At 35.8% G+C, this 26,727-nt stretch overlaps 1 protein-coding gene across 1 annotated transcript in view; it reads left to right on the forward strand.

Annotated features, from left to right (window-relative positions):
* The window catches only part of ROBO1 (roundabout, axon guidance receptor, homolog 1 (Drosophila)), a 1,186,609-nt gene that overhangs the window by 650,260 nt on the left and 509,622 nt on the right, over positions 1 to 26,727 (forward strand). Inside the window, exon 3 of the mRNA XM_011996534.1 lies at positions 12,803 to 12,886. Within this exon, the coding sequence (XP_011851924.1) occupies positions 12,803 to 12,886 (84 nt within the window). The remainder of the gene's footprint in view (positions 1 to 12,802; positions 12,887 to 26,727) is intronic.

Genomic DNA, 26,727 nt, shown 5'->3' on the forward strand with positions numbered 1-26,727 from the left:
ATGCATATAGTATATTTGAAAGTAGAATATATAGCAGAACGCTTAATGGCATAGTCAATTAAATACACATGTGAGTGATGCAAAGTTTGACAACAGTATCTTTATTATCTTGCGAAATAAAATGTGCTGTTGTCATGTTTATAATGACCAGTCAACTCCCTGCATTGGGTAACTACTTTAGCACATTTTTTATTTGCTGTGTTGTCTCATTCACTATCATGTTTTATACCTATATGTTTTTGCCATAATGATGTATAATTAGAGAGAATGTTTTACCTAGAAGCTACAGAATCATAGGTAAGCAAGCAGTTTTACCAGCAATGGAAGATTTATATTTTTTGGCAAATTTAGTTACCAGGTGTTAGGCTGTCGGGTTATTTTTAGAATCATATTTAAGCACTCAAATAGCCATTCCAAAAATAAAGTTTTAACATTAACATTAACAAATAGTTTAGTCTTATCCCAGGTAATCTAAGAGAAGAGGAACACACTCTTAGGTGTTTGATTTATTTATACCAATTACTACTAGTGCAACTCTCACCATTCATTTGTTAAAAATACTGTCAATCTTATGGCCATTTCTGACTCCCACATGACAGTTTTAAGGTTTATGTTGAAGATGTAAGGCATTTTCAAATGCCAAATGTTGCAGATTACAGATTACAGAGACTTGTTTTTGTGAATCTTCTCCATCAACAAGAGTTGCAAGTATTTATTTATGATTTCTGTAGTATTTCCTTAAAATATTCATACATGGTTATCATAATTCTGTCAATATATAGAACTCAGCAGATTTTTATTCCCCACCTATAAACTTCAGTTTCCGTTCCCATTTTGCAGGAAAATGGGAATGCTTTAAAACTTCTGACCTCTCTTTAAAAGTGGAAACCAGAGGCCAATGGCAAGAGTATTCGTTACTATAGTAAACTTTTCATCCATTTCCCACACGTGTGCTAATCAATGTATTCACACAGGCGCTGCATCATTAGAACAAACAGCCTTCTATTTGCTACTCACCTAGGCTGTGTCCACTCTAAGCATGTGCAGAGACTACTGAATCTACAGATGAGCATATACTACATAGAATATGATTAAGCGTATTATGAATTATAAAGCAGAGGGTGCAGAAGGAAGCAATTCTTGGTGCAATATCTTCAAATCTTCTTCCTTCTGATAATCTCAGCAACTTCAGGCACATCTCACTTGACTCCCAGAAGAAGGGAAATTTACTGAGGACTGCCTCCTGCTGTGTCTTATACTGTTGACCACCAGTAATGAATAGACTTCATCGGCCAAACACATGGGCGCCCAGAAAATACTTTTACATAATAAACTGTCCCCACTATCACTTGAATATGAATAAATACATAAATAGCCTAATATCTTTTAAGGTATTTGGGGTTATTTTGTGTGTTTGTTGTTCATAATCCTCACTCCTTCTGCATGCACACAAATAAACACATTTCTTAAAAATAGCTATTTTATTTTCTTAAGTTTCACAAATTTCCATTAATTTACGATAAGAATGTCTCTTTTGGGAAAAGTATTTGTAAGTGAAACATATCATCTCACTGTAAAATTCCTTGTGAGAATAAAGACTGGCAGATATCCCCGTGAAAAAACACAAATACCAGCCTGAGAATCCGCAGGGTAAAAACAAGTAATACATGAGAAAAACAAAATTAAAAACACGTTGTATGTAGTATGTATGATTATAATAAATAATATATATGTAATATGTGTGTAATCAATTAGACTGAATTAGCAAGAAACGGGAGTGTCATTTTAAAATTCAGCTTTATGTTATAAAATAGAAATGTCCAAAGTCTGTGAGCCAAGTAAACTGAAATAGTAAAGGGAAGAAGAATCAAGTGCATGTTTATTTGGTCACCAGTGCCCTACCTGTGTGAATTTGCTGCAGTGAAATCCCTTATGCCATAACCATTGCTACAAACAGCCTCCCTCTAAGGCGAAGTGGGGGAGGGTACAACGTGCAATCAAATGAGAGTTAGAGAGAAGAAAAAAAAAAAAACAGCAACCACCATTGCCACTCTCACACTGAGAGGAAATCAATGGAAATGGATGAATGGGGGGTAAGCCTCAACTGCTCTCTCTGGTCCTCGACTGGACACAGCTAATCCCTGTGACCTTTAGGAAACCAGAAGGAATAAAATGACCCCAATAATCAAAAGCACAATTAGAATGAAGAGTGCAAAACCGTGACTGTGGTTAGAAGAGGCAGACAATGAAGAGACTACAGAGGAAATTTGTCCCTTTAGCAGTTGAGTGAATGCAGCCTTAGAGGTGCCCTTAATGGTCACAGATGGATGGCAGCCACAAAACACAGGACACATGAGGGAGGGCAGGTGGGGAGGCATCACAGCTGTCACGTGATCTGGGGCCAAACTGCAGATGCTTCAGATGTCCCCCACCACCCTCCAATGCATCAAGCATAGTTTCTATCTCTCTAGAGGAGGCAGTAAAAGAAGTTGGGCAGATGTTGAAATATCACTGGGTGAGGAAAAAAAGTGTTTCATCCAAACAGTGAAGAAATCTGCAGGGTAATTTCAATATCAAGTGTGTTTTATTTTTCTTAAGAAATAAAATTCAGTGAATTCATCTTTATCAGCACAAAGCAACCAGGCAATTAGGCAAACTAAGTTCTGCAGTTCAAGTAGTCTGCCATAAGGATGACATGCTGTCTGTCTGTGTGGAAATACTTCCTGAATGATTCAGTGGGGTGTTCCATGGAAATGAGTGCTGAGGAAATGCAATGGGGTGGAGATGTGAAGAAACACAGTTAGACAAAAATGACATTTTCAAAATTCACTTTTCTCTTGAATTTTAACTGATACGGTATTCACTTTTTCTCTTATATAAATTCTCAACTAGCAAATTAAATAGAGACAGCGTGTGTGTTTTCTCATTACAGGAGGCAAATATGTAGGATTTTGCTTGTTAAGAAATGTAAATGATCCATTTAAATTGACTTGTAATTTGAATTATAATAATAGCAAACTTTTACTAACTTCTTACTGAGTATACAGGGTTATCATAAGATTTTATAAATAATTGCTTATTTAATGCTTACAACACTCCTGTGAAATAGATAACATTATTTTACATTTTGTAGATGAAGAAACTGAGGTCAATCAATAGATAATATATAAATAAATAAAGTAACTTGCCCAAAGTCACAGGGTTAGCTAGTGGCTCCTAAACATTACACTATATTGATTATCTAAATAAATGATAACATATATTTAGCTGTAGTGATTCCAAAATGTCAAGTAAATAATTGGATATTTTGTCTGACTTTAACAAAACATGTGAATCTTACTTGAATATCATTCTACACAGTAAGCAGTAGCAGTGATTATGAACATGGATTATTAACATACTTAAGGGAAGTGGCAATAAATTTACATATACTATGATGATAAAAGAGCACTGAGTAAAGGATAAGGAGATTTCAGTTTTTACTTCAGATCTCAGATGTGATCACCGTACCTCAAACCCAGGTAGCTACATCTACAAAAGGGATTCTATTTCTTCCTGATTCCCCATCCATCATTTTAATGCTATAAAAAGAGTACTCCATTAATTTAGGGATAGCTTTTATGCCATTTCTGTGCCTGAAACTGTGGGATGTATTTGCTCATACTATAAGGGCAGCTGGGACACCACCTGTTAACTAACTTCAAGCACCATTTAATTAGCCTGTGTTGCAGTTACTTTGCTTTGACTGGAAGGGAGTGGAACAGTAGCAGATGCTAAGCACAATAAAAGAAACGCCTTTGAATACCAGGGCAAAGTGGGTGGAGAAAATGACAAAAGAAGTCAACAGACAGAGAGAGCCAGAAGTATTAGTAAAATGGACCGGAAATTAACTCTTACAGTAAAGTTCAAGGCAGCAAATCTCTGCAGATTAAATTCCAACCCAGCAAGGTATGGGTCACATCAGATATTATTGAGGATTGGATTTGAGGATTTTGAATAAATGCAGACCTCAACCGGACAATTGGCTCAGTTTTTAATGCTATAAAGGGGTAGTCATCACATTATTTCTATGATAACCTCCACGACCTTCTTAAACCAAACATTCAGACATCAAGAAAAACATGTTGTGTCACACTGAAGCATAATTTCCCCGATTACTTTAAGAGCTCCACTTTGTGAGTGTTTCCACTAGGAGAGGTCTGGAAACAAATGGTTTGTAAATTATGATCATTTCTCCATCAATAGAATGATTTCCATACAGGAGGCACTCTATCTTGTTTAGTCAAATTAAGTTGAATTAAAATGAATTAATAGCTTCTTCTGTGGCATTTATATTCTTCTGAGTCACAGGCTTATCCATTAATGAATCTGCCTTCCTAATATTGCACTAGTCTATTTTATGTTAATAGAATTGTTTTATATATACACATATATAAAGCAGACAAATATATATATATATCTGTTATTGATGTTCTTGCCTCAATATGTACTAGGTGCCTTTTATTTACTCAAATTTCATCAGTCTGGTGTAGCTAGATGTACCCCAAATTAGCTTAAACCAAATTGTATTTGACAATTTTTGTATAGTTACTCTACCATTTTTTTCAGAATTGTAACACTTCTGGAGATTCAAAAACAAAATGTAATATAAGCAAATGAAATATTAATTCCAACTTGTTATCATATCACTTTAGTTTCAAGAGGAGCCTCTCAGAAAAATGCAGTCCATTCATTCAAATCAGAATGTATCTATATTTATATTTATAACTATATCTATATATCTATATTAGAAGTTCCTAAAATCAGAGGGAATTTGTAAAACTTAAATATAATTCATCTACCTGGCAATATTTAAAAACCTTCCTTGTTTATTCATACTATAATTTTTTTTCAGTTTTTAGTACTACCACAATTTATTGCATTTTATATCCAGTTTGCTAATCATCCCCTTTAACAAGAAAAAAAAAAACTCTTACCAGTAAGACCCTTACCTGAATTAAGTTAAATAAGATTCTGTTTCCAAATGTATACATTACATTTACAGGGGAGAGAGAGGAAGGAATATGTTATTCTATCAGAAATAGTAATTTACCATACTCTAGTTCTGAGTTCGATTTATGGTGATTATAATATTTTTGGTAGATAAGTATATGACAACATCCCAAATAAGGAATTAATTCATGTTCATTCATTGAGAAAAGTTACTTCCATCTTAAACTCTTGACTCCAGCAAAACTATGGTCCAGTGTTTCATCTAGTCATTCAACAAAAAATGTATTGATTGTCTACTCTGTTCTTAAGCACTGTGTTAGGGCTAGGCGTAGGAAGATGAATAAGACATGACCCTGTCTTAGTCACCCTTAAACTTACACCAAAAGATGTGCCTATGTTGTTAAAGAAATAATTGTCAAAAAAAACTCAATGTATCTTGATTTCAGTCAGTAGTTTGATCCCCAAAATCAATATACTTTGAAACATTGTGGGCAAAGCCTTATGCTTTGGAACCCCATTTTAATCTTTTATTGTGTATTTCTTGCTTCAACACAACTGACTACCTTATTAAATACTTTATTTTATTCTGTCTGTAAAAGGGAACATGAAGAAGTTCTCGTGATATGCTCACTGGACCTCAGAAATGGACTTGTGAAATTATCCAATCTTATTGTTCAGTGACTAGAAAAGAATCACTAACCTGGTGTCCCATTGTTTGTATGCTATTGAAATGCCATCTAGTTCCCACAGTTAGATTGATGAGTAAATGGAGGTCATGGTGTGTAGTGAAAAGTGGAGTGCTTTGGAGTCGGAAATCATGTGAAATCAAATTTCAGATCCACTATTTACTAGTTGCATGACAGAAGCAAAAGAACTCTGAGATTCGGTTTCAGTATCTTGAAAACGGAAATACTGATGAGAATCATGACGATGATGGCTAGGATCATGATCGAATTGTCAGCATTACATGAGAACACATATATGCATTTAAAATGGTGTGTTCTATTAAATAGACTAAAGCATTATATGAACATTACTTGTGATCATAATCAGTGCAGGTTTTACTTTCTTTACTTCACATTTGATTCATTCAGTTATCTAACCACCTACACCAGAAAATGAGAAAAAAGCAGTAACATGTATTTTGAGATCATTGTATGAATTTTTTTAAAAAATTTTTATTTAGTACCGTCCTGACATGTCAGGCCACAGGATAAAATTACCTACTCTCCATTAAGATTATTTGAGCTTATCCAAATAATAAACTACTCTAACATTTTTTCTTTTCTCAAAACTATTGGAAGACAAAGTTTTCAAATTTTGAAAGAACTATCCAGTCACTAAAAAATTTATTTGAAAACAGATTTTACATCAAGGTTAATGTTTTGTTTATTTTATCAAAACACAATATCTAGCAAGTATTATCCACTTGGATCATTGTAATCATGGTTCTTCTATCTTTGAAAGAAACATAAAGAAACAACCTTGATTTTGCTTATACCAGCAAAATTGGAGATGGTTGTAACACATTGTTTTCTGTTCTCACATTGCTGCTTTAAAAATAATTTATTCAATATTTAGTGGTAATTTTTTAACTTCAGACATGTTATATCTAATGTTCTACAGTACATAGATTTCTTCAGCTATTGTAAATATATTTCTTTGTTTGCATCACTCACTAAATATTTTTAAGGAGACACCACCTAAAAGCACCTACTGATTTTTTTCCCTCTCACTGTCTATAACATAATTTATATTTCTCCCCTTATTCTCAGTTCAAAAAAATGGGACAGATAATAAAGTACATTCAACAATTATTTGGGCTATACATGATTAAAACAGAAGTTCGAATTTAAATTAAATTTGATGTTGTAGAACTTTGATTCAAATTTAAAGCTTCACAAATATAGGGGTTTTTTTTGTATTTGATTTTATAATTCATTGCCTAGGTTTCTAATTAAATGTTCTCAGTACTCCATTTAAAGTATCCCTTCCATGCATTCCTCTTGATTAGTAGGAAAGAATCAATGAGAATTGATCCAATTTGTAGAACACAATTCTCATATTGATAGTAGTTTATATTCATTTGCTTTTCCCTAATCTTTTATTAATGGTCATCTTTAAAATGTCAATTAATGCCAAAGCTCTGCCCTGTGATAATGCAAATCTATAAAGAAACTAGTTTGACAAGTTATAGTAAGTAGGGCAAAAGGAAGAAGCTTTTTATGTTTTATGTTTTTATTATACATAACTGAGTGTGACAGAAGGAAAGAAGCTTGAAAACCCTAATGTTTTGAGCTGTGATTACAAACCCAACTTAAAAATTAAAAATACATAAATAAAATTCTGAATTTAAACCAACAGGCTTTTCTCTTAGGCCTCTACATTTCCCCAATATAACACTGGCTACCATGGGATAATAAACAATGTAAATAACTATGGATTGAATGCTACTGCAAATATGAGTCTTTGTACTACAAAACTAATATTACCTATTTTAATACCGCTAGTGAAAGAGAAATGCCATTGCATGATTGTCTGCTGCATATTATAGAGAAGACTTTAGATCATTAAATTTTCATCCACCATCCTTTAAACTTTTTAAATGTTTTTCATAAAAGACTGAGTGATTGGGCCAAGTGCGGTGGCTCATGCATGTAATCCCAGCACTTTGGGAAGCCAAGGCGGGTGGATCACCTGAGGTCTGGAGTTCAATAACAGCGTGACCAACATGAAGAAACCCCCTCTCTACTGAAAATACAAAATTAGCCGGGCATGGTGCTGCATGCCTGTAATCCCAGCTACTCAGGAGACTGAGGCAGGAGAATTGCTTGAACCGGGAGGCGGAGGTTGCAGTGAGCTGAGGTCACGCCATTGCACTCTAGCTTGGGCAAGAAGAGTGAAACTCTGTCTCAAAAAAAAAAAAAAAAGATTGAATGATTGGTAATGTTACGTCATATTTTCCATATCTCTTTCACCCAAGGTAGTTTTTATTCAACCATTTGAGTGTGAGTTAGAGATATGATATCTCATGCCTTAATTATTCCACATGTGTATCTAAAAACTAAGTACGTCATTTTTTCTGGAAACTTTAAGCTGGATCTTAAGTCTTCATTGAACAATCAACAATTTTTTTTTCAGAAAGGCTTCATAGCTGATATTGTATACTATATTATAGAATGGTCTTCTCACTCTTAATTGCCTGCTATTGGTGATAGTAAGTTTGATTACTGAATTACAGATATGACTGTCTGATCTATCAATTATCAAAGTGTATTTTTTACTTCCAAGTTAGCAAATACCCTCTGGGGTGATACTTTGGCACTGTAAAATATGCTGTCTTCCAACCATTTTTCACTTAATAGATGTAGGGGTTTGGAGAGATGCTGGCCAAAGGACATAAAATTTCAGTTAGGAGGAATAAGTTCAAGATACCCATTGTACAACATGATGACTATATTTAATAACAATGTATTGTAGTCTTGACCATCTTTAAGACACTCAGTTTTAAGTGTTCTCACTACAAAAAATCATGGGTGCATAAGGTAATGTATATGTTAGTTAGCTGTATTAAGCCATTCTAAAATGTATACATACATATCTCAAAACATCATGTTGTACTTAATTTAAATTTGTCAATTAAAAAATAATTAATGTTTAAAGACCCAAACATTTAATGAATTGCTATATTTAAAGGCAAAGCTTCCCTAAAGACATAATTTATATTGTAAAGGAAGATATAGGTGCTTATTTCCTTTTATAGTTGTTGCTGTTGTTAGATACATGAAAGACTCTTTTAAGATGGTCCACTCATACACTGTGTGTGTGTGTATATGCATGTGTGTGTGTGTATATATAGTTGCTGCTGTTATTATATATATGAAAGACTGTTTTAAGACGGTTCACTCTTATATTGTTTGTGTATATGTATATACTTGTATGTGTGTGTGTATATATATGTATATGTACATATATACATACATATAACCTTATATATTGTAAGTTTAAATATGGCATGCAACCCCTACACAAAAACATATAAAATCACTTAGCAAAATATTTATAAAAAATAAGCCTATAGGTCAGAGTTCAGTTTTAACCCCAGGTGCTAACTTTTTACTGAATTGTAAAATACTAAAAATATTTTAATATTTATGTAAAATATGTAACATAGGTAGGGACTACAGCAAAGAAGTAGGTTGAAGACAAGATGATGAGTGTAGTGTTGAGTGAGAAAAGGTGTGAGGTTTCTTGGAATTTACATGAAGTTGAATCACCAATGGAAATAAAATTTGGTTGTTGGTAGAGCATCCAGTTGAGAAATGTACAAGTTACATATGTTATGAAAAATAATCGAAGCCTTGAGCCCGGATGAAGATATCTACAGACAGCATGTTGAAAAGAACAGGATGAAATCTGGAGCTGTGTGAAACACGACTATTTAAGGAGTATGGGGAGGGAAACAAGCTGTCATGGCTGAGGCATTAGTGTACATTCCTCCAGACTTGGAGTCAATGGATAGAAAATCTAGAAGACAGATTTTTTAAAAACAAATTTAAAAAACAGGACTTAATTCTAAAATTGGAATTGATCACCCTGAAAAGCAGTGAAGGCCCAATGGCCACAAAATTCACAGGAACGCATACATCTCATCAAAGCTTGTTATGGAAGTCCCTCTGACCCATTTCCAACCGTGAATGACTATGATGTTATGATTCAAGACTTCCTTTTTACATTGAAAGATGCCTTATTTGTTTGTATGAATTTGAGGATATAGGAGGTACAACAGCATAGGAGTTTATTTATAGCAAGCTTTTTATCCCCGCTCTGCATATAATACTGCTGCAGAAAATACAATTCACATCATTTTCAGTTGTTTCAGATCGAGCACCTATCACTTCAGTAAGATTTGCATTCTTGGTTACCATCTCTTTACTAATGTATTTATTAACTTGGATTCAATGTAAAGTGGGTAGGTATACAAATGAGAAGCAGACAGAATACCTGACCCTCAGGAATTTAGATTATAATGGGAGTGACAGACACATAAAACCCAGCACCTCTGATGCCAGTGTGTTTCTAGATGGGATGGCAGCTTTTACCAATTGCAGCTGAACCTATTTCAATTCAGGCATGGGTAGCCCTAAATTCAGAGCTGGGATATGAGAAGACCTCCTTTAGATATGGTGAACACACAATAGTCTCTTCCTCGCTAGCTTCTAGTCCATAGCTCGCATAATCAATGCTATTTAACCGAAAATTTAAGTAAATGTCTTTTGGACTGGCCTTAAATTAGTCCTCCGGCTCTCTTGCAGTGAGTCAATGGCTATTTCGTGTTATTGTTATATTTTGACAGGAAGGAGAAGAAAGAAAAAAATTAGCAAAGCAGCTAAAAATAGCACCTTTTGTTTCCTTTAGGTCTGGCATACCATTAATTAAAGGCAGAACAAGGTAGAGATATGTTAAGATTCATTGATTAATGCAAAAATCTATTCCTTCCTGAGCTTAAGAAGGGGCCAGAAACGTGATGAGTAGGAACAGAGAAGCAAATTTATAAGCCACTTAAGATAGGTTACATGCAGGTGGGAAAATCTATTTTATATGATTTAGGTATCTCATTTCAAATGACAGTAAACTTATCTTCCTCATCTCTGTTGTTTTCATAATAATATCCCCATTTTCAGGAAGAATTCAATAACAAAGCTACACAAACCTCATCCCAAAAGTCTTGTAATATTGTGTAGACGCACTGATTTAATTTATGTAGTGGGTTTGGATGATATTGTACTGTATCTTTAACAGAGTGATTAGAAATGTGTGGGTCCACATTAAATAACTGATTGTGTGTAAATTAAAAGTAGTAACTTCCCTTAAAAGTCTGCATTGTGTTACTAAAAAAATAATTCATAAAATTAAAGTGATTCTAAACACATTCTATCATTTAAAACAAGATTGTGGGTAAGCAGGGTGGTTTTCTTAAAAGCTGTTTCATGCATTTGACCAAGCAATTTCTGATGATCTTCCTACAACAACCTCTTATATTTGGATAGTCTGCATGAGCTAGATGACTTGTGACAGAACATTCTGAACACTGCCTCAAAACACACAAAAATGCCTGCTCCCCATTCTTTCTCATTGATGTGACCTGGAAGTTTGACCTAAACAACATGTGCATGTAATAAGTTCACAGGCCGAAAAGGTAAAGTGGACACTTTCTGCCTTATCACTTGCAGCATCTATTTTAAGGGTAAAATGTCAGCAGCCATCACTAGAGAGGCAAGGACGAATAAAGTGAGAATGAATATCTTTTGTCTTTTGTCTGCACAGATCTGAACTTTTTTTTTTTGTTTTAGCCACATCAGGTTATTATAATTATGTGATACTTGTGGGAAGGAGGAGGGAAAGCAGGGAGATTAGTGGGGATAAATATGCTGCATGAAAAAAACCAAGTGGACTTATCTTAGTCTTTTTATTCCTTTTGAAGAATTTCTAAATCATCCCTGAATAGCTGCGTCTAAGACAAAATATGTCGACCAAGCTAGTGGAGACGCAAAATTAATGACCTCCGTGATGTTTCAGGAGGGCATTACCTGCATGTTCCCACTGGCTCATCCAGAAGTGACACACTGTTCCCCGAGTAAACATCTGCGCTTCTTCCCTGCTCGGAACAGGAAATCCTTCCTCTGTAGAGAATGTTCAAGGTGATTCTCTTTAAAGCCTGCAGAACATCAGAACTTGAATGACCTATGGCTCTACCTTATTTGATTTAGGAGGGACACTCTCGGTTTGTATTGTGTCTCTGTCTGCTTCTCAGCAGCAGGCCTATGAACACCGCTCACAGTTATCTCACATACAGATGACAGGTAGAGTGATTGCGCACCAGGGAAATTTAGTGGTGTCACTGAGCTTCTATACACACATCTACTGCTACTCTGCTACTCCGACTCTGGATGTGGAAACTGGAGTGTTGTGCCTAGCCTCCCCTCTAAAATTCTGCGTAGGAAAATTAATGTGCAATTTAAGAAAAACAGAAAAAAATGCATTTTTTTACTTGAGAAAAATAAGCATAGCTGAATGAAAATACTTATACGGATGATCATGATATAGAATCTCAAACAATTTGGGATGTTTTAAAATATCCAAACCAAAATATCCAAAGTTACATGTGTTTGAGTCATGTACTCATTGCAGTAAATTTGTATCAGTCCTTAAAGACGAGAGATTGTTGCCTTCTGAAAGACGTGATGCTGCTTTCTTCCGTGTTTCTCAGAAAAAAAAAAGTATGACATTTGTATCATCCTCCTTCTTATTTGACAAGACCTATTTTTCCCCACATCCTCCCTGCCTCATATGAGGTACAGTCTCTGGAGTCTGTAATTGCCAGGAGATGAAGCGATGATGGGGAGTGATCACAGTCAATAGCTTTGATTAACAATAAGGTAGAAAATTAGCAATGCTAGCATTCAGCCACCCTGCCTCTCCCTCCTCCATATGCTCTCTCAGTCCGTGCTGGCGGCCTCGCAGAGGGCAGTCCGAGCCCTGCGTCAGCTTTGAAGTGCAGCAAAGGTGCAGGCAGAGCAGAGAATTAGGGAAATTAAGGAGAAAAAGTGGAAACTGTAAACCATGATGCTGAGACCTTCGCAGGGCTTAGTGTACCGCAGGAGGGGCAAGGATGAAGTGTGCTGTGTGTTGTCCTTGTGTGTGTTTCTGTCACATGTGGATTTACTTGTGTCTGGACATGCTGTGATCGAAATGGCAACTACTGTTACTACTGTGACCCCATCAGCAGCTCTGGTGTTGTTTCCGACAGACCCTGAAGATCTAGAGAGGGGGAAGGACAACGGGACGCCGATCCCCACCTCTGAGAACGATGACAATTCGCTGGGCTACACAGGTAGTGTCTCTTTCCCAAATACTAACTTCCTCCTAAAATGCCTCCACCTCCATCAGTCATCAACCACCTGTATAAAATTAATCCCTTCATCCCTGCTTCCAGCTAACAACCACAACAACTTCTCCTTTTTCAAACTTCATTCTGTTCACAGCAGATCATATTGCTAAAGGAAATACTTTTGTGAACAGAAATGTACATGGAAACTGTGGTCATTCTTCTTGTTTTACTATGTTTAATACAAAAGAATGCTTATCAAGCTGAAACTTTGATACTGCTAATATTTTTAGAATGGTATTTTCTTAGAAATTTAATATTTGACTACATTGTTATCATAAAGGAAAGAACACTACCTGCAAGTAATTTGGATTAAAATGTGTCTGTACCTTTTTTTTACACTTGTAATCTTAAAAACAACAGAAAGCAAAACTCTTAGAGCGATGTAATTCATAATCACCAACTTACATCTTCGGATTGTGTTTGCATGACTTATTGTTACCATAATTATGCACCAATGCCTTCTGAAATGTAGATGCATGTGTACACCAGCATAATAGTAACGAATTAACTAATTGTGTTAGAAATAATTGATATATAAGTGTTTAAGAGTGATTACCCTGGAAATATGTGTTTCACAAGGAATTTTTTGCTCTAAATATACTTGTATAATTTATACCTCTAACTCTGAGATAATTTGACTAAAACTTTGGATAAGGAGAAGGAATACAAGACATCACTTATAACCCATTGAATTAGATAATGTTGTAACAGTGATCTTATTGTAAGATCAGCTATTCGTAATGCTCTCTTCACTGGCCCTTGTTAACACAGTTCTCCATAGACTTTGCTAAGTTGTGGGCTGTGGATAGGTTGTGTGTGTATGAGGTGGGTTAGGTGGAGTTAGAGATGATAGAGTTCTCTTCTGTATCATAACAATCATATAGATGACTGTGTTAAAAGAAAAATGTAATTCAATAGGCACATTTCACTTTAGATAAAACAACAAACTGATATTTTACTTTTGAAGCATCCTCACAGTGTTCACAAATATCACTCTTCAATTTTATTCCTTGCTTACATAATTGTAGCTTTTAGACACTTGGAATAAGCAGTACAGTTAATAAGACCTTTATACGCAACTTTAATAGTTTTATATTTATTTTGCTCTTGTAAATAACTCATTTGCATTTTTCCTGTCTTCCAACATAAGAATGAGGATTCACCCATTAACTCGTCATTTACATTAGGTATAGCTCCTGCAGCACACCAACATGGCACATGTATACACACGTAACAAACCTGCACATTGTGCACATGTACCCTAGAACTTAAAGTGTAATAAAAAAGAAAAAAAAAAAAAAGAATGAGGATTCAAAGACCAACAAATGCAATCCATGGGGATGGGAGGGCACGGGAGTTTGTGTGATACGTTCCCAGGAACTTAGGTACAAAAAAAGTTGTAAATGTCATCCCTTAGTACCACCAATACCAAAGAAGTTCATATTTGTGAAAGGAGGAATCCAAGATAGTATTCTTTCTCAGGGATATCCTCATTCGCCAGTGCTTCTTAGTTCTGTTCCCTTGTACTCACCCAATCTAAACAACTGCATTGTTTTGATACAATAATAGGGTTTGCCCTTTATCTTTTGTGGATTTCCCCAAAATTATGTATAAGTAATGAATAAATCATGTTGGAGTGTTGAATTAAGAGAATTTAAATAACAATGCATTTCAGATTAAATACAGCATTAAATTTTTTCATTTTTATTTTTTCCCTTCAGGTTAATCAGGTGCCAGATTTGTCCTGTTAAACATATCATTAGATAAATTAACATGAGGAAATAAACTTATACAATTATCTTTATAGTCTATAATGGAACTAACTTAAAGTATTACAATTTAATGCAAAGTGACTGGAGGACAATCTTCTGAATAATCTTGTTCCTGAGACTGTAACTGTCTTTAACAATCTAGTGGTAAAGGGAGTCTATTCTGTACATTTCGTTTTGTAAAATTCTTGATTACTCAGAAACCTCTCTTCTGCTATACAAATTAAAAAATGTTATTTGTCTCTTTTGTTTGCATGTTAACCATACTTACACTCATTAAAACTTCCATTATGAGTGGTAAGAAAAGTAAAGTAGAAAAAATAATTTTGGCTGCTTCATGACAACTGTAAAGAAAGATATCAATTGGCTATATAGTTAAGGAGTAATAGTTTAAAAATATTATTTAAAATTGCCTACAGATATTGTTTTCTTTTGTGTGCACATGCATGTGTGTGAATGTCTGAATGTATGAATTCCCTGTACTAGAATCACAGATAATTGAGTAGATAGAATCTTTATATTAGAGAAAACTGAGTTCAGAGGAAAGGGAGATGGCCTATCTGTCCAGGAACATTTTTATATATTTAATATAAATTGTCTAGAGTTTAATATATCTGGAGTTTAATAACCCTGGGCATAGCAGCGAGAAGTTTTAATAAATAAAATATACATATTAAGCAACTTAGAGAATGTACAATGCAATTGTCACGTAAGTCATTACTTACAAAATGATATTAACAAGCAAGTATATCAGGTATTGTTTGTGGCATCTATGTTTTTTACACAGTATCTCAAAATGCCTGTGTAGATTTTATATATCAGATGTTAATTTTTTACTACATGTTGCTTCACTTCATTGAGGTAACATGTGAGACTTTTCTCCCTCACCCTAACATTTAGTATATACAAAAAAGAAAATAAACCTGTGTAATCCTGGAAAACATTTTTGGGGGAATGCGAAATAATCCCAAAAGAAGAAGATCATTATTTGACTAAAATTCCCATTTACATCCCCCTAATTATCCTTTTTTTCAATACTAAAAATAGTATAATTTCCACTGCAAGCTAATTTGTTCCTACAACATCTGCTCTGATACTTAAGCCATTTGGGACCATCACTACCAAACTGACCCATTTAATGAGAATGCATGGATCTCATATCATACACATATCTTAAAATTTATATATCCACTAATGATCTAGTGAACAAATGATAATCTCATAACAGTAGTTGCTGCTTATATCAAGTACCATTCTAATCTAAATTGTGTAAGTGATTGAGTTGGGATCAGAATTTTAAAATGGAAATACAGAGTACCAGAGAAGAAACATGTTGATTCCTTTTCTCCTTACCATCTCTAGAAACAATGCTATAAAGCCACGTAAGGTTTTGAAATATTTCAGTTTCACTCTTACAAATCAATGAATACAACACAATTTCTACGGTAGCAGTGTGGTATGTTATTAAAGTGGGCTTGTGCATTATTTACAGTGAAGTGGCCCATTTCTTGTTTAACCAAGCGTGTCATAAATATTGAGGGTTATTTAACAGTTCACGGCATATAGCCTTTGTTGCAAGAACAAGTAAGAAGAGGTTTCAAATCAGCACTTTATTGGGTCAAACATACATCCAAAAGAGTTTGAATATGTAATAATCAATGATTTTTCGAAGAGGCTTCTGAAAGGAGTAGAGTGTTTATCGACTGCTGGAAGTGCGTATAGTGTTTTACAAATATAAAAAAATTAAGTAATACATCTAAGAATGTTGAAATTTCTGAAATATACACATCATTTATATAGAGATTTCTAGCAAAAACTTTAGACAAGGACACAAAACTTACAGAAAAATTTATTGATATATTAAAAATTCAGGGAATAAGTGGGTGCTAACAAAGTTCTACTAACATTCTTAATCTTTTTACAAAGCAGTAATTAGAAAATGAATTTAACATTATTCCTTCTTCTGAGTAACAAAAAAAGTCTGTAAATTTGACTTGAAATGTCTAAAATATACCCTTTGTCCGATAATGTCTTCTATCTCCACATGTCTATTTTAAAGAATAGGTGCCTATATTTATAGTAGAATATTGGAAGAAATGTGAAATGCAAATTTAAAATCTTAAAACTAAAAAGTTATCAGAGTTATGTCACTGGCAATTTAAGTAAAATCTAGCTATGAAATGTCAGATGTTTCATAGTTATTTCAAATAGGGATATTCAGGTCTTCTACTACTCAACACTACCTCCAAGTAAAGTTTGGTTATGATTGTTTAGAAGGAAACAAAATACATTCTCTTATTAAAATAAAAAGAGAAAGAAAGAAAAACCTGGACAAATTAGTATGTTTGCCCACATAAACTTGGATGCAATCCCAAAACCTTGTTTGGTCTCACGCTGAGGAATTTCAACAGGCAGCTATTAAGTGATGATGACACTGATTCTTGTGTCTCCCTACATTCTTAATCGTATTGCTTCACCATTCAAACTAAGCAAAAACACCATTTTGGTATGTGAATTTTTAACATCTATGTACTGAATCTAATAACCAGTGTTTATTATTACTACATGCAGGCAAGACTGTTTTCTGAGCACTTTACCTGCAACAACTCATTTAATCCTTACAACAACCCTCTAAGACAGTGCTATTATTAACAGCGACAGGATCTGAGGTCTGCTTCAATATTCTAAAAGATAAATCGTTCAAAATTAATCACATATTTCTAATCTCACATAGTTTTGAGTTTAAATGAGTTGTGTCTATAAGCTACATTTGGGCATTTAGTTAGAAACTGAACAGATCCACCATGTCAGATTTGTCAGAAATATTAAACGTTATATAGTCTTCCCATTTTCTTACTGTCACTTTATTTGTTAAATTAATAGTGAGAGTTTACATTAGTTTTACTAAGCGAAAGATCCTTAGATGAGTCTACTGCAGAGCTAAGTATAATACTGTAAGTCCGTTTCCTTTTTTGTATGCAATTGATTAATTTTTGGCGTTAATAGTTGCATTTTTTAACATTCTAGATGTTCACTTATGTCCAGTATTCCATCAGTGATCTTCTCTGACACCTCCCTCATTAAACCCTTCATATTTTGTCCCAAACCCACTGTCTTTTCTTTAGACCTAAGACTTTCTTACATCACTCTTTTATGTTGGATCTCCTGTTTCTTAGATCTAATTACTTTCTCTTTCCTGGTTTCTTCACTTATTAAAAGAAGCCTGTCCTCCAGAAAGCATTTTCAAGAAAAGCTTGGAGAACATCAAAATCAAAAATGTTTTGCTAGGATGTGCTTGTGATATTTTGTCCATGTTTGCCTGTTGTTGATTTGTTGATTTCCCTTCAACATAGGACACTAGATGGGCCCATTCAAACTGGAGAACTAATATTTTTTATAATAATTCTTTTCATCTCTAGTTTCTCTGCTATCCTTTGGAATTGCTATTTGTCAGGCAGTGGGCCTCTTGGACTGATCCATTAGTCTCTTGTTTTTCTCTCCTAATTTTTAACTCTTTGTTATTTTTTTTCCAACTTCTTGGGAAACAACCTTTATATTTATTGTCCACCAATACTTTTATCATTGTGCTTAGTACATGGGGGTATATGAGTATATGAGGTATACTATCTTTTGTTTTGTTTCGTTTTTGAGATGGAGTCTCGCTCTGTGGCCCAGGCTGGAGTGAGCGGCGCCATCTTGGCTCCCTGCAAGCTCTGCCCCCCGGGTTCCCGCCATTCTCCTGCCTCAGCCTCCCGAGGAGCTGGGACCACAGGCGCCACCCCCACATCTGGCTGATTTTTTGTATTTTTAGTAGAGACGGGGTTTCACCGTGTTAATCAGATGGTCTCAATCTCCTGACCTCATGATCCACCCACCTCGAGCCACCGCACCCGGCCTTTTTTGCAATTTTTAATGGCAAAACCTTAAATACTTTTGCGCCCACCAAATATTAATTTTCTTGCATAAATTGCTGGGTAAACAAAGATTCTTAGTGAATTATCCAAATAATTAGCCAGTCACTACTGTAGCTGCTACAACCGAAGTATTATTTGTTTCTTTAAATTTCCCTAAAATTTCTTAATAAAACTTTAAATCTGAATTCTTCACATATTCTACCCTCTGGATGTTGGTATACCTAATGAACACCTGTATATTTTACGTATATTTGGTGTTTCTGAGTGTGTTTACTTATGCATCCCTAACATTTGTAGCTATTGCTTATATTTTAAAAAATGAAGCAATCTTTTCACAATTAAAACTAAAACTATTTATCAAATATAATTAAATGAAAAATTTCTATCCAAATCAAGGTTTAAAAGATTTTATTTAAGTTCAGATATTGCTTTTCCTTCCCCACCATAAAAACTCAAAACGTTCAGCTCCCAAGTTTTCCACATGGAAAATATTACCAAATAACTAATGAGAAATATATACATATATATTTGTTCACTTAGAAAGCTTTAAGTCTCCAAAGTGCTAATGAGAAACTTGTGTTAGAAATAGCGTTAATAAATGTGTGGAAAACACACAATTAATCCTTAGTTTTTAAGAAATGATTAAGATAAACTGCTTTAAACTGTTCTTCGCAGACTCCAATTGTCGTTAGAGCTTAACTTACTTTTTAATGCTCGAATGCACCTGAAGTTCCCAGGTCCTGTGTCCTGTAAACTTCAGGAGGATAGAATTATGCATGTCTATTACCTGTTGTCCATTACTATAAAAATGAAACCGTTTTTCTTTTTCTCTCAATTCTAAGGAAAAGACTTTTGGAGTATGAGACATGAATTTAACCCATAATCCTAATTCTGTCTCATTTGCTAGCTTTCATATTTTCAGATAATTGGCAAAATTTCTGAAGTCAATCTGAAGAATAGTTCAGCTAAAAATATTAGGCTGGTGCTAAAGTAATTGTGGTTTTTCTTTTTCTTTTTCTTTCTTTTTTTTTTTTTTTTGAGAAGGATTCTCTCTCTGTCGCCCAGGCTGGAGTGCAGTGGGGCAATCTTGACTCACTACAACCTAGGTTCAAGTAATTCTCATGCCTCAGCCTCCCAAGTAACTGGGACTACAGGTGCATGCTACCATGTCTAGCTAATTTTTTTTATTTTTAGTAGAGATGGGGTTTCACCGTTTTGCCCAGGCTGGTCATGAACTCCTGAGCTCAGGCAATCTGCCCACCTCAGCCTCCCAAAGTGCTGGGATTACTTCTGCTCTTTTATTCATCCAAAGACAGTCTCATGGACATTCCTAACTTCAACAGCATAGGGACATATAATCCTACTATGGCCCTGAGAAGAGGAAGAACTAAAAATACAGTCAGCCTTTTGTATTCACCACTTCTGCATCCATGGATTGAAAATATCTTTTAAAAAGCAATTAAAAATAGTAATATAACAATAACATTTATATAAATTTTGTAATAATACAGTATATCAACTATTTACAGGGCATTTACATTGTAGTAGCTATTATAAGTAATCTAGAGGTAATTTAAATTGGCCCGGCCTGGTAGCTCAAACCTATAATCCCAGCAATTTGGGAGGCCAAGGTGGGCGGACCACTTATGGTCAGGAGTTCAAGACCAGCCTGGGCAATATGGTGAAACCCTGTCTCCACTAAAAATACAAAAATTAGCCAGGCATGGTGGCGGGTGTCTCTAATCCCAACTACTTGGGAGGCTGAGGCAGGAGAATCACTTGAACCCAGGAGACAGAAGTTGCAATGAGCAAAGATTGCACCACAGCACTCCAGCCTGGGTGACGAAGTGAGGCTGTCCAAAAAAAAAAAAAAGGAAGGAAGGAAGGGAAGAGAAGGGAAGGGGGAAGGAAGAAAGAAAGAAAGAAATTAAATTATACAGAAGGAGGTTTGTGGGTTATATGCAAACACTAAGCCATTTTATATATGGAACTGAAATGCATATGGATTTTGGTATCTGCAGGGGATCCCGGAACCAATCACCCACAGATAAGGAAGAACAACTGAAATTGGTAAATAGCACTAATCACTCCAAAAAAAGCAATGTAAGAAACAAGAAATTTGTCATTAGTTCAAAACATACACTACTTCCTTAAGGAAAGAACTTTCACCTCATAAGGCAGTTACAGTGCCATAACTGAATCTACTGAATATTTGGCTGGTCATTGTGCTGTTATTGCAGCCTATATTCAGTCCTTTCCTTCATTTTATCACTGGAAAATATTTTTTTGTTGGAAGCAATGTTGTGAATGATAACCGTATATAGAACAATGTATTCAGTAAATGCACAGATGATAGGTCTTCTATGCACAGAAGTATGGTAAGAAGGAAAGAAAATACGTTCATAGAACATCTACCCCAGCTAAGGATAAAATTCACTTGTTTCTTTTCCATGATGAAAGGAGTTCAATGTAATTATCCCTGCCAGCTTGGCTTGGTAGACCTGATATACTATTGCACCATATTGATGGCTCAACATCGCTTTATGCAATGAGCAGACTGGGCTATCAGCAGTATTGGTGGTCGTTCAGTTTTGTTGAGAGTAATACCATGTGATTAAGCCCATATATAACCTGTATCTCTGCTAACCTGGAAACACTGTTTATGAGCCAATTTTGCAAGCAGTGGGATGCTGGAGGAAGAAGCTGAGGGACACCAAGTAACTATTACTGATTGTTTACCATACCACATATTTGTTTGTAAGTGTTCACTAGGACAGTGGTATCCTTATATTTTGAAATCATTTCAAAGGATCCATCTCATATCTCTTACCCATACTTTTCTGTCACATATTTTTTGAAGTTCTCCCCTCTAAACACCCCAAACATTCATTCACCCCTTTAGCCACTATCCCTGAATCAATCAAAGCACATTTTTCTGTTGTTAGTAACTACTTGAGCTTTGGCTACGCTAACTCCACTTGATGATAGAATACTTCAGTGCGCACTTTGTGATTTGAAAGATCAACCATCACCCAGTTCATGATGGTTGTATGATTTGGGGCAAATTGGCATTTCCTTGATCTGATCAGAGGCTCAATCATTCCTAGACCCAGGTTGCAAGATAGAAGATGGATTTCAAAGGAAGACTAATTATTGATTATTTTCCAAAGAGGTCACTGTTTTTTTAAAATGTCCTAAGTGGTCTATGCTATAACTCTACTACTAGATCTTGCCAGAAACACCATAACATCCCAACACTGAACGATTATATTTCCTGAGGCATATTTCCCAGAGTAGGACAACCTCCTCTTGTTCTGCATCACACTCAAAAGTGGTATCACGATGGGTGCCTTGGTGAATAGGGAGGACTGGCTTACCCAGACGTGGTATATGTTTCTTCCAAAATCCAAAAATACTAAATACACAATGTTTTTAATGAAAAATGTGAGTCAAAAAGCAGCCACTTGTCTTTCACTTTGGAGAGAATATCCTGATATGACTAGACCCTGCAAAATTCACAAGAATAGTACGTAGAATCCTAAATTTTTGTGGGATTTATCTCATATCCATGGAAATGTCGATGCCTTATAAATGCATACAGAGTAATGGTTGCTTACTGCTCACCAAGATCTATGAGTCTAAGTTCACCAACAAAAGCTGACCAGGATGATAAGTTGGGGACAGAGATAATCAACATCCCAGAGGAATACAGATGAACAGAGAGTTGATGTAGCTCTTAGGTAAAATAGTGAATTTGTGCTACTATACCTGCAAAGGAAAGCAAAATGTTTTTAGTGTTGTTCATTTACTGGAGAGAGAAGCATGCATTTGCCGGAAAAGTAGCTGCATTTCATGTGCTAAGTTCTCTGTTGATTTTCCCTAACAAAGGGACAATGTCTGGAAGAGTCTTTAACATTTAAATCTCCACTGGTTATTGTATTAGTCTATTCTTATGTTGCTAATAAAGACATACCCAAGACTGGGTGATTTATACCAGAAAGAGGTTTAATGGACTCACAGTTCCACGTGGCTGGGAGGCCTCACAGTCATAGCAGAAGGCAAAAGGGAGGCAAGACAAGTCTTACGGGAAGGCGAGCAAGACCAGCTTGTGCAGGGGATTCCCATTTATGAAATCATCGTGTTTCACGAGACTTACTCACTACCGTGAGAACACTGTGGGGGAAATGGCCCCCGATTCAGTTATCTCCACCTGGCCCTGCCCTTGACACATGGGGATTATGGCAATTGAAGGTGAGATTTAGGTGGGGTCACAGCCAAACCTATCAATTGTATGCAATAATCATCATTCTCTGAGACCTAAAAGTCTAAGAGTTAAGTTTAATGGGGGGTAAGTTCAAGATAAATGCCTATTGTATATTTCAAGTCTTTAAAATTGACTTTTTTTGTGTGTGTGAGGCAGAGTTTCACTCTTATTGCCCAGGCTGGAGTGCAATGGCACGATCTCAGCTCACTGCAACCTCCACCTCCCACGTTCAAGAGATTCTCCTGCCTCAGCCTCCCAAGTTTACAGGGATTACAGGCATGCGCCATTGTGCCTGGCTAATTTTGTATTTTTAGTAGAGACAGGGTTTCTGCATGTTGGTCAAGCTAGTCTCGAACTCCTGACCTCAGGTGATCTATCCACCTGGGCCTCCCAAAGTGCTGGGATTACAGGCAGGAGCCACCATGCCTGGCCAATAATTTCATTTTTGTACAGGGATATGTTCTTTCGTTTGATTTTTAAATTTATTATAGAGTGACAATTCTAAAAGCTTCTTTCTATTAAAAAAAATCCTCACTCAACGGGCCAGGAAGACCATGTGTTATTTTGCCAACTGCTGATTCAATTATGTAATTGAAAACTGGCAGACTGTCCCAAGATGGATTTCCAGGCACACAGGCAGAGGTACTTAGGATAAATTCTATCTTTTGACTGATGGAACATTAGTGTTTTGGATCTCTAGGTATTAGCAATATCAACTAGCCTTTGTTTCTCTTTCTTCAAATCAGACATCCTGATAAATGGGCTTTCTTTAAAGAAGTTCAGAGAGAAAATCAAAGCACATAAATTTGGTAATATTTTGTGGTCCTCTTCACCACCACCTGGCTTCTCCCTCAGTTAAGAGTCTCCTTCAAACTTCTGCATTGAGTGAGGGCTCATGAGCTGCCCATTTGGTGATAAACCATGACTTTCCAATTTATGAATCAAGTTAGGTCTTTTTTTTTTTTTTAACTACATCTCAATTTTTTTTCTATTTAAAACTTATTTGAACCTTGGTAAATCACAGGTATTTCCATTCTAGGAAGTAATAATCTCTAAACCACAGCAAAATAAATTTGGGAGTTCATCAACTACTATGAAAACTGTGTTTGCTTTGTCTCTGATAGTTAACTACTACCATTTTGGATTGATCACTCCATGACCCTATCATCCCTACTGAAATCAGGGACTGATTTCAGCGGTGGTACTTCCTAACTCATCCCTAGCCAACAAAGGACAAACACTACAATGCTTTTCAGACATGCAGGAGCACTTCTCTGGAGTGCGGTTCCAAATGCCTTGTTAAAGGGGATGCCTTCTGGACCCTTCAGGAGACAAAGCTGGAAGAGGAGTAAGTATGTCACAATATGATACATCAGTTCAAATATTCATATTCCTCTACATCAGTGCTGCCCAATAAAAATATAATCCATAACACAGATGCATGTTAAAATTACACACACATGTGTCATTTTACATTTTCTAGTAGCCATATTTCAAAACAAAGTAATAAGAAATGGGTAAAATTATTTTTAAAACTTACATTTTGTTCACCCAAGATAGCCAAGATATTATTGTTTCAACATGTAATCAACACAAAAGGTATTATTGAGATACTTTACATTTTTTGCACTATGTTACACTTAATAAAACATCTCGCTTTGGACTAGCCACATGTCAACTGCTTGATAACCACATGAATTCCTCTCTCTCCATTCTGCCAAAGAACTTCTGGTATCTAAACATATTTACTAAAACATCATTTGTGTCTAAGTTTTATTAGTCAATACCAAACACACAGCTAGAACCACTTCCAGCTGCTTGAACTAGCCTTTGTATCCAGTATCTCCATTAAATGCAACCGTATCAATAAATTCAGCTACTTTAAAATTATTTTCTTCTTTTCTGGCCTAGCACAATTAGAATAATATCTTGTAGATATTGTCCAGGTTTCTGTTGATGTAAATTATCAGAAGGCTAGTAAGCCTTCGCTCCCTGGGTTGAATAGTTACAGCTGTGACATGTTGAGTTACAGCTATGACAGCTGTGACACGTTGAGAAATGAATCTGATCTTTGCTCTAGAGGTCATGAGCATCGATGGAATGGGATACGAGGTGAATGAGTACTTTTTAACGTGATAACTACCTCCAGTTCCCAAAGCGCGGCAAGGTGCAGCACCATACAATAAGAAAGGGCTCTTCCTGCTGGCAAGGGAGAAGTAGTGTAATTTGGGAGATGAGGTATTCGGATTTGTCTGAACCCATTCAGCTAATTCCTTGCTAGTTTTCAGAGTCCTGCACTTTCCCCAATCGATCCTCTAAACTTTCACACAAGAGGCCTGGTTAAGGTGTAAAGTCATTCTATAATGTAATTTGGCAGCCTCGATCCAGCAATGCTGTCGCATATTCGGCTATAATAGCCCGATGGCTATTAGACAAAAGAGATTCCCTGTGTTCCTGATTATGCCTGAACCAAGAAGTTAAAACCTGGGTATATTGTTTCTGTAAATGAGTCAGAGCTATCAGAAGCAGGAAGCCCACCCAGCAGACCTTGTATTCTTCACCACAGTCGTAACTGTCTATTGTAGAAATCACTGAGTTTTCTAGAGGTTTATATTAATTGGCTCTTCATTAAAGGTGGCCACAAGTGATATATTATGGCACAGTTGTGTCACTGCCAATGTCTCGTTTTCAAATTGCATTCAGATTTCCTTCACTTCAAGTGTGGGCACGGTAGCGCACACCTGTGATCTCAGGACTTTGGGAGGCCAAGGCAGTAGGATCACTTGAGGCCAGGAGTTTAAGCACAGCTTGGGCAACATAGCAAGACTCCATCTACAAAAATTTAAAATTGGCCAGGTGTGGTGGTGCACACTTGTAGTCCTAGCTACTTGGGAGACTGCAGTGAGAGGACTACTTGAGTCCAGGAGTCCAAGGCTGCAGTGACCCGTGATCTTGCCACTGCACCTCAGCCTAGGCACAGAGCAAGACCCTGACTCAAAAAAAAAAAAGTTATTGCCCTCACTTCAAATCAATAATCAAGCAGGTGAGTTAACAAATACGAGATTCTCATCCTTGAGATCATGTGGCCAACAATTAGCGTCTGCTGCATGGTGGGCCCCCAGAAATGACAGGAGATATTTTAAGAAGACTTACTCAGTCAATTGGGTGTTTACAAAGTCACTGGAGAAAGAAAAGAACTTAGGCCTCTAAAATAATGTCTAGAATAAGTCAGCACAAGTAGTCCACCGCAGAAGCAGTCAACAAATCAGGTAACAAGAGGCCACAGAGAAGTGAAAATTCTTTAAGTGTGAGTTTCCAAGTTGTCAGTGAAGTAGTATGTATTTTATATATATATATTATATAGTATTATATAAATATTATTTCTGAAAGTGTAAAATGTGCTCAATTCACACTCGGTGTAATAACTTACATTGAGTGGGCACACGGCACTGATTATTTGGCATCATCTCATATAATCCTCACAGCAGCTTGGCAAAGTCTCTATTTTGTACCTGAAGAGACCGAGTCAGAAAGAGATTAAAGCAATTTTCCTAATTTGACACACTATCAAATCCAGGAAATCTGGCTTCTATTCTCAGTTGCTTCTCATACCAATGTAGGGGTTATCCGTAGTAAGCTTCATGTATTATTAATAATGGCCAAGTCAGCATGTATAAGCTTTCAAATTACCACAGTTATCCAATTAACCCATAGTTACTTATGTAGCCTTTAGTGCTTCTCTTCAGGAGCAGACTAATGAATTTCAGTATAAATGATTATACAAGTAGGAAACAAAGGTCATGAAAAAATGGAACACCTCATAACTGTTGCATAAAG

Source organism: Mandrillus leucophaeus, unplaced genomic scaffold (assembly GCF_000951045.1).
Source record: "Mandrillus leucophaeus isolate KB7577 unplaced genomic scaffold, Mleu.le_1.0 Scaffold519, whole genome shotgun sequence".
In the NCBI taxonomy this organism is placed as follows: Eukaryota; Metazoa; Chordata; class Mammalia; order Primates; family Cercopithecidae; genus Mandrillus; species Mandrillus leucophaeus.